Source organism: Hemibagrus wyckioides, linkage group LG06 (genome assembly GCF_019097595.1).
Source record: "Hemibagrus wyckioides isolate EC202008001 linkage group LG06, SWU_Hwy_1.0, whole genome shotgun sequence".
In the NCBI taxonomy this organism is placed as follows: domain Eukaryota; kingdom Metazoa; phylum Chordata; class Actinopteri; order Siluriformes; family Bagridae; genus Hemibagrus; species Hemibagrus wyckioides.
This window is the reverse complement of record NC_080715.1, coordinates 29,274,214-29,284,273: the sequence shown is the minus strand read 5'-3', so window position 1 is coordinate 29,284,273 and position 10,060 is coordinate 29,274,214. Positions and strand designations below refer to the sequence as shown.

The 10,060-nt window shown below is 36.1% G+C and overlaps 1 protein-coding gene across 1 annotated transcript; it reads left to right on the top strand.

Annotated features, from left to right (window-relative positions):
- Positions 1 to 377: 377 nt before the first annotated feature.
- Positions 378 to 8,610, top strand: acmsd (aminocarboxymuconate semialdehyde decarboxylase). The gene is made up of 10 exons (XM_058391241.1): positions 378 to 524; positions 2,004 to 2,048; positions 3,355 to 3,451; positions 3,541 to 3,590; positions 4,469 to 4,705; positions 6,652 to 6,745; positions 6,924 to 7,019; positions 7,115 to 7,287; positions 8,210 to 8,308; positions 8,427 to 8,610. The coding sequence occupies exons 1-10, from the start codon at positions 468 to 470 to the stop codon at positions 8,487 to 8,489; spliced, it is 1,011 nt and encodes a 336-aa protein (XP_058247224.1). The 5' UTR covers positions 378 to 467; the 3' UTR covers positions 8,490 to 8,610.
- The last annotated feature ends 1,450 nt before the right edge of the window (positions 8,611 to 10,060 follow it).

The window sequence follows — 10,060 nt, the reverse complement described above, 5'->3', positions numbered from 1 at the left end:
TTGGGGTTTGTCTGTTGTTGTTTGTTAGTTGTTGATTTATTCAATAGTTTTGTCACGAAGAATGGAAAATATAGCCTCTTCCCAAATAATATTTCTAAATTAATGGCCGTGTTACATAAAGTAGCCAATAGGTGGCAGAATTGGTGCAGGAGTTCATTCTCATGCGTATATTTGTTATTCTGTTTAGTACTGTTACGAATGTACTTGTGCAAGTTGTGTACAAAACACGACCCTTTTTAAATTGTGGTATAATAAAGATCCATATTTTCAAATAACATAATGGTGTAATTCCTCTTCACCATGTTTAGTCAGTATGGCTAGACACCAATGGGAATGTGAAGTGAATGATTTTGATTGGTCAGGACAACCAGGGAAGAGGACAAATGTTGACTTTGAGTTAAGCTGAGCTTTAGGTACAGGGACTGCCTGGATTTCTCTGTGTTCGTGACTTCTCATCTGTAGAGAAGATGAAGATTGATATTCATAACCATATTTTGCCTAAGGAATGGCCTGATCTAAAAGAGGTAGGGAAGCTTAGAGCTGTAGAAATGTTGTATATTGAAAAATCGTATAATGCAAATACACCTGCAGGGTAGGTGTAACAGAATGACTGCATAAAATCACATTTTGTGCAAGATCCTTCTGTATACACAAACTCAACAGAAATTACAGGTTTTCTGTCCATTAAGCCTGTGCATTCCCATTCATTTTTGCCTTTATTTACTTTCTCATGGTTTACATTTTCTTTAACAATCATTTGCTTTAACACTAAGCTCAGTACAAACAGGTTTTGAAATCTGCTCTAGTGAAATATTAATCAGTCAGGACCTTGGCCTTCCCTGTTAATTTGTGTCAACAGAGCATAGTAAAGGACAATCATTTCTCCTGTTCGCAAGATACAGTGCACACTATATATCCTCTAATGTTTATTAGCTTGAATTTCTCAGAATATCATTTATTTTCCTTTTCCCTATTACTTTATCATTCATTTAAACTTTATTTTGCTTAAATTACAGTGGCATTAAAAATCTCTTGTTTCATATATATATATATATATATATACATTTTTTTTGTGGTACAATAGACTTTTGGTACCTGACCTGTCTCATTTGGTACACAGTAAAACTACCAACTAAATCCTGTCCAGTGTCACCCAAATGAGGATAAGGTTCCCTTCTGAGCCTGGCTCCTCTCAAGGTTTCTTCCTCATATCATCTCAGGAGTTTTTCCTTGCTCATACCAGGCTTCTCATTAGGCATAAAATAGTATCTTACCTTTAAACTTTATAATTTTGTTTTCCTCTGTTTCTATACTTCTGTAAAGCTGCTTTGAGACACTGTTCATTGTTAAAAGCATTATACAAATAAATTGAATTGAATTTAATTGAATATAACATAAATTATACAATATATACCAAAAACCCCAGGACTTCATTTCAGCATACATAGAAAAACTGCATATATCACACCAGCCTGGCTTAACTAACCTTTGTTTTGTCATTAACACTGTTCCTGGTTTTAATGAATTTAACTTTGCGCTGTTTTTGTTGTTTGCTGATCTCTGTTTCTGACCTTGCACTTACTCAGCATTTGGGACTGTTTGCTAAAACTCACTAGCAACCTGCCATTGAATATCATGAGTAGAACAACCCATATATATTTTTCAGCTATTAATGGTTATTTTCATGTTGTGTTCCTTGAATTCCAGTAAACCATAACTGACCCAATCTTTTTTTACACAATTAATTGTGTATATCATGAAGTCAGAGTCACTGTAAAAATCAATCATACAGTATATACATACATCCATCTGGAAGAAGTAAAAACTAAAAATGTATAAACATATTATATTAAATAATAATATTAAACAAGGTATACAAGTGAATGAAATACTATTGTAATCTAAATTATAGGTGTATTATAGGTGTACACTGGTTATAAGTTTATGTGCCTTTATACTAGAATTATCTTTCATAGCTTAAAAGAATTTCCTATATTTTCCAGAGATATGGATATGATGGATTTGTCCAGCTCCACCACCACTGTAAGGTGAGGCAAAATAAAATAAACACACCCAGGAAATTGATGGCAATTGATTGATATCATCTATTCGAAAATATCCAAAAATGCTTGGTGAGCTAAATGTGTGTACAAATTGTAAATAATAGATGACGGATATCTGATGATTTCTAGAACATTTATGACAAGTGCTTAATGACAGAAAGGTTTACCAGTATGCAAATTTTTAATAGCAGGACTATGTGTTTAAATGTATGCAAATAAGCATGCAGTGCAGTCTTGTGGTACATCTATATATCGACAGAGCATCACCACTGCTTCCTCTGCAGCACATTGCAGTAAAATGGTCTAACGCTCAGAATGGAGGTAGGGTTGGCTCACTATGGAGTTGGACTGTGTGTGTGTGTGTGTGTGTGTGTGGGTTGGCTTGTGCTAACTAAGACCCCTATGAAGAATGAGTGGGCAGCACAGGAAGAACAGCCTACCATTTAGGACATGGGGCCAGATGATGGCAGAAGTTATATTAATGGGATTACAACAGGAACTCAGGTCCTTCAGGGTCACATCATTTGATTATAGAGCTATCCTGTTCTTCCAAGCCTGGCTTTAACTCATTGAGGGTTTGATCTGATGATCAATGTGTGGGGAATAAGGTGAATTCTTGTGTATTCTGGTTGTTTGTGGTGTAGTATAACCTAAGATAAATCATCAAAAACTAGGTGGATATTATGAGAAATGTCTCCTAAATTACCCACAATGCCTGCTCATAGTGTCACCAATCCTGAATTTATCTCTAAATAAAGACAGTGATGTGTCGGCACTTTAGTCCTTTAGTCTGTTTAGCGCTCTCATCTTATCTGTACAGCTCAAACAGATCACACTCATTACCCCATACATCACTAACTAGCGCATCATACTGCATATTCGCATTGCATTCTGGGTCCATCATTTGCTGTATCCACTTCTTCTAGTGAGTGATAGAAGAAGCTCTTGTTCTTTTATTAGGAGAGTTAAGAGTAAGGAGTTTAGAGAGATTTTAAACAAACAAACAAACTCCAAAAATTTATGCCACTTATACTAATTATAAGACTGTATTACTTTAGCATTTATTTTCTCAGTCATCCATCCAGTAAATTTAAAAGACTTTATGGTTGAAGCTGCTCTCTGGTGGTTGGAAGTACAAAAAGCAGCCTGAGTATTACAATTCAGCAAAACCGTGTTTTTTTACTGAGCCATTAATCATGTGATTGATATTCATATAGGATAGGATGTGTTTTCAGTTTTCTTTCTGTGCCTTGTGACTGAATTCCCTGAGTTAATCTGACGTATTCCATAGGGAGAAGCCAAAATGATAAAGGACGGGAAAGTGTTCCGTGTAGTTCAGGAAAACTGCTGGGATGCTGACACTCGGATACGAGACATGGATAAGCACGGTAAAGCTGTTTTTTTCCAGCTTTCCTCCATAATCAGTGTTGATCTGACTAAAATTTCTGTTAACACTGACTAATTGAACTTCTTTCAGGGGTCACGATGCAGGCCCTGTCTACTGTCCCTGTGATGTTTAGCTACTGGGTAAATAACTAAATTCTATTTTTCATGCATTAAGCTTTAATTCCAATCATCTTCCAAATTTCCAATCATTTGAAGTCAGACAAGTCACATAGGTCTGATGTGTTCCCGTAAGGCTTTAGAGAAGTTAATCTTGAATATACCACAGCTCAAAAAGAAAGGGAGTAGCATAAACAAAAAATATGTTAAACAAGGAATTGGGAAGATTTTTCTGATCTAAAAGAGCCATTGTTTCATTTTTGTTTAACTCATATTTTCCAGAGCCATTGCCAAAACAAATATGTTACTATTATTCAAAAATTGGTAACATTTCAACAACAATAAGTTTATTTAGGTCCACAGACAACTCAAAAAAACCCCAAATATCCAACAAACAATTGTTGAAAATAATAATCGAAAACATATGGATAAAATATTTCAAAAACTTAATCAAACACTAGATTTTATCCGATTATTAATTTATGGCTGTAAATGGCTATAAACATAACACTAAAATACACTTGTGTTACTACTTATATCAGGTGAAAACCAGGATGTAGCAACACTTAACTAAAACAGCTCGGTAGCTGCAGGTGGCAAAATACTACACAAGTGCTGCCCCTAGTGAGAGGGAAATACATGACACCGACAAATCATCAGAAGCTGGATCTCAACGAATGGCTGATCAACTATATGAGATTAAAAAAACATTAGAAAACTGTAAAAGATAACAACATGCTCAAGCACAGATCGGATGATCCTCTGTCTGTATCCCTCTCTACCTATTAATTTCTTTGACCACTAACGTGTTCTAATCTGAATTTAGAGAAAGTGTTGTGTCCATCACATTACTGCATGTCTATCAAAATGTTATCCATATATCCAGTTGTTCTTCCAAACAGGCAAAACCTCAAGACACACTGGACCTTTCTGGGATCCTTAATGACGACCTGGCAGCCACAGTGAGCCGATACCCGAAACGCTTTGTAGGCCTCGGCACTCTTCCCATGCAGGCCCCTGAGCTGGCTGTACAGGAAATGCGGCGCTGTGTGCAGGAACTTGGTTTCCCAGGGGTGCAAATTGGTTCACATATCAACACCTGGGACCTTAACGCTCCTGAGCTTTACCCTGTTTACGCTGTAAGTCTGGTGACCTTATATAAAACATTCAGTCAATAACATTTTTAAAAATGCCACTGTGACTGCCACATATTTTGTTACTGGTACTACCGTATCTTGTTTAAATAATTAGTTGCAACTGAATGTAATCAAACTATATAGTCTAGAAACAGCCCGGAAACCTAGAGCCTAGAAGCCTCAAAATGATGATTGTGGATTGCAAACCACTTTAATAAATACAGGAAAAGATCAGGTTACACTAATTATCCACAAATATGATGCAACCTCAGGATCTGAGGAAATAGGCACAGGTGAAGGTTAAATACATGTTGCTTTTTTGGAAAAGTTTCTGTTCGTATTTTCCACATGGCAGTGTAAATTACCGGCAGGTTTTCTGGTTTCCTTCCACCTTAGCTACACTACAGTGCCCTAGGTGTGAATTGCCCTAGGTGCGGCCTTGATCAGGATGACTCTGACTCAATATGAAGAAATTAATTATTATATAACGTATTGATTCCAAAAAAAAAACAAAAAAAACATCACTAATCACTAATATGTGCAAAATTTTCTTTAGATCTCTCAATCTGTAATAAGGAGTCTAATTAATATTATATATCTATACAAGTAAATGTTAGTAGAACAACATGGGCCTCCATGCAGGGTTATCTACCATATGTCCACAAGTTATATTTTTTAGGAAATTATTTTAGAATTATTTTAGAATGTGTTGAATGCAGAACATCCAGATAGGATGTCAGTCCATCTGCCAACATGTGTTTGGTATGTGGGAGAGAAATGCAGTCCACTAAGAGAGATTAAAGATTTGAATCACAAACCATGAATCAGGAAATGCACTTTATTTGTGCTCTTGATGAACTCCATGACCACGCCAACTTGAAATCTGATTGGTTAATGTAACAATTTCATTGCCACTTATTTTAAGCTACGGGCGCCTGCACTATTGATTCTAAAGGCCTTAAGGCAGATTTCTTTCACCCTGGCAACACATGATGTCAGCCACTAGCTGAAATATGATTGGATGAATACTCTTATCACAAATATACACTACTGGAAGCAGCGCAACTAAGGGAAAAGCTATGAAATGTAGAGAATAGACTACTGGGAATAATTTAATACACATTCATGGATTAAATTATTAAATATATTAAATATATTAAAATGCAAGCCACTGATTCAGATCACTGCTGTTTAGGCCAGCAGAGAAGGCCTTGCTGGCCCTGACAGCCCACCACTGCTTGGACATGACATTAAATAAACTAAGCATGAATACCTGGATACATAATGGTGTCACTTAAAACATAGAACGCATGACATGAAAAACCATAACAAAACCAACGCAACATTGTTCAATGACATGACAAAGACAGATACTAAAGGGCAGGTATATATAGGGCAAAACATTAGGATAAATGGGAAACAGGTAACAAGAAGGAAGGACATGACACAAGACACGTCGGAAATCCCAACATATACAAATAACATGAAAGTAACCTATAACAAAAACACCCTGCCAGCACTTCCTCTTGCGGTCTGACAGGGAAATGTACTAGTAGTCCCTGAAATTATGCTTCTGTGCTGTTATTTCTGTTGAGTTTGATTCAGGCATGTTAGCATTATAGAAAAAAATTCCCCAAACCGCCACTGACCACATCAACCACCAGGTCTGTTTCTGCTTATGCCTTTTGTTTACCAATAGATAACACTGAATATAACACCTTTCGTCTGTATAAAGTCTCCCTGTTCATCTCAGTAAGAAATTTGCTATTCAGTCACTGTCCCAGCACAGTTCTTTAACGATATCTTCCCTGACATCAGCAGATGTATCGAGAGCAGCACAGCTCAGGCTTCTTCTCCGAGTGAACCTGAAGATTCTAACACTCTTATAGTGCTTCTTGTTGATAAGACCTGCATATGGATTCATCTATAGTGTTTGTGAACCCTCTCAGGCTGCTGAGGAGCTAAACTGTGCTTTGTTTGTACATCCGTGGGACATGCAGACAGATGGGAGAATGGCCAAGTACTGGCTGCCCTGGCTAGTTGGTGAGTACAAATTAATGTTAACAATATTCTATTATAATATCTTATCTTATCTTATTTGTAAAATAATTGATAATTAAGGCTGATTTAACAAAGGTTATTTTCACATTATAATGAATTAATTGGTAAATTTGAATGAATTATTCACATCTGATTAATATATATAGACACTTCCTTACAGGTATGCCTTCAGAAACTACAATGGCTATTTGCTCCATGATCTTTGGAGGTATTTTTGAGAGATTCCCAAAGCTAAAGGTCTGCTTTGCTCATGGAGGTTGGTTATGAAACACCTCAAAAAACACTTTCAGCTCTGATGGTGATAACCAGTAACCATTTTCTGTATAATTAATCCCAGATCATTTCTTCAAGGTGGTGCTTTTCCTTATACAATTGGACGAATCGAGCATGGATTCAATGTCCGGCCAGACCTGTGTGCTACGGACAATAAGATCAATCCACATAAATACTTAGGATCGTTTTACACTGATTCTCTGGTCCATGACCCACTCGCTCTTCAGTTACTTGTTAATGTCATTGGGAAGGTAGGACTTTTTTAATCATCTCAGGAAATACTGAATATCTGCAATATAATTCTATGTAACAATATGTTTATTTTAAGTCATTTGTTGGATTACTCAATACAGCATTCAGGTGTGTTTAGAAACATCAGGACGCCTGTAATTTCTAAACTTGTACAGTTAGATGCACATCATAATAGAAAACTTAAGTTCAAGTCCTTCTGGTAAGTTTATGCAGTATTTACGAGATGAGAAGTCGTATTTACAACATCAGATGTGTTCGTCGGCGCAAGATGGTGGTGTACTTTCCCTTAATTAACTAAAAAAATACAGTCAGTATTTTAACAAAGAATTTGTTTTCAGTGTTTTTTCTTTGCCCCCCCCCCCAATTTACCAAGCAATTGTAAACCATTTCTCTCCTATAAGTGATTAAATGCAAATTAATTTGTTTGTATGATAACAGTACAAATATAATAAATATAAAACTTTTCAAATCAGCTTCTGAGGTAATAAACATTCGAGTTCAACAAATTTATCATCAGCTACAAAATTGCTGCCCCAAACTCAGAAACTCAGAAGAACTTGTGGCATTCCAAACAAGCATCACATGTGATCATTTCCAAATTACAGATGCGACCACTGAACTTTAATTATATAAAATTTCAAAGATCTCATTGCCTCATTAAGGATCACTTGGAGAAGCTGCAAATCTGGTCATGTGACCATTCCGAAGGCATGCAGGCAAATATTCAAAAATAAGATATTCATGTACAGATTAAAGACACATAGCATAAAAGAATTTGAATGGTTGAAATAATTTCTTTTACTTTAGGCTATACTGCATTTATAACAGAGAGATTGGTATACATGCTTGGAGACTGCCTTGCAAGGTGTGTCATAGTGTCTAAGTCTGTCTTTATAGGTACTGTGCACTCTTTTATTCCAGGATAAAGTGATGTTAGGAACAGATTACCCATTTCCTCTTGGAGAACTGGAGCCTGGAACACTGATAGAATCGATGCATGAATTTGACGGCACACTAAAGGTACCAAGTCCCTACTGCTGATATTTAACAACGCTTAGATAGACGACCGATGGGAACATTTGCGTAGATCAACTCACATTTCAGATGTTAAGGTTTTATCATGCTTTGTCATTTGCAGGATAAACTCCTGGCAGGAAATGCTCTTGAATTTTTGGGTCTTAAGAGGAAACAGTTTGAGTGACATGCTGAGAATTCAGTGGCCTTCTTCATAAGGAAAAGAACTTTCCAAAATCTAAAAGCGGAGGTGCAGCAGCTTTCTGGAGAGACGTTTTTTCATCAAATAAAACATATATTTTAAAGTATCTGTGGTGTGATTTGATCGGTCACACATCATTAATGTCAGATTGTAGAACATACTGTATTTAAGAAATAAAAAAAATGAAACATTAAACATTTAAACAGAATTAAACATTTTCCCATGTTGAAAAAACAAAGATTTTTCATTAAAAAAAAAATTTACATTCTAAACATTTGTGATAAATGTTTCTCAGAAAACCTCCTGACAATTATTATAACAATTGCACATACCTTTACATCAGATTATGTAGAGATTCTGCCATATAAGTCCCTGTGTTAGTTGATACAAATAAAAATAATAACATTAAAAACAAGTTAATATACAAACCTGTGATTTGTCTTACAGCCCCATCTACTGTACACATTATATCCATTTCACCCAATCAGAATCAAGAATTTAACAGTTCCTTCTTTTAGTGTGTGGAGAGACAATATGGAAATATGGAAAACTTCTCAGTTTCAGATAAAACAAGAAAAAGATTGATCTCTAGTGCTCTCTACAGTTATGTGGCTGAATTAAAAGTCATGAACTGTGAAAACTGATATTTTTAATACTTAAAGAAACAACAGGAAACTATTTCTGACAAATTCATATGATTAGCTAATTGTGGTCATTCCACATACAGTACAATAACAGACAGGCTATATACCAAACTACATATTTTGGAAGTCCATATATAAAGTAGGGGCTTGAGGCATATACTATTTAGTTTGCTAGTATGTAATTTCGCATGATATGTGATATTTGGAATAATGACCAGTAAAAGGCTGGGAGATATTTGTTATTCTTGATGCAAAGTAGGAAAAAAAACTGCCCTTAATTTAAAATTCCTACTTGTAAAGTCTGGAAGGTCTCCTCCACCCTGAGTTCAGCAAGTGATGTCACTGCTCACAGCCATCACATGTATAGGTTATAATATACAGTATATACTAGTATTTGTTTTCAGTGAAAGGAACTCTTAATGCTTCAGGATACCAAGACATTTTGGACATTTTCTTGTGGGAACAGTTTGGGGATGCTATCTCAGGCATCATCGGGCAACAAGGCAGGATACACCCTGGACGGGGTGCCAACCCATCACAGGGCACATGCACATTCACTCACTACGGGCAATTTAAAGACTCTAATCAGCTTAGTAGCATGTCTTTGGGGAAGAAACCCACCAAGCATGGGGAGAACATGCAAACTCTACACACACACAGTGAGCGGGAGCCTGACTCGAACCCAGGAGGTGTGATGCAAACGTGCTAACCACTAAGCCACCATGCCACCACAATTACATAATTATATATTTGTAAAATTTTTGTACAGTTTTTGTATGTATGCATGTATTTATTCATTTCTTATATGTAGAAGTGGTAACGGTATTTATGTTTTTAAGCTTTTACTTGTCTCAAAAATGTGTGTTGCTAACAAGTGGCTAAACAGGACTACAGAAGTCGTTGAGGAACATC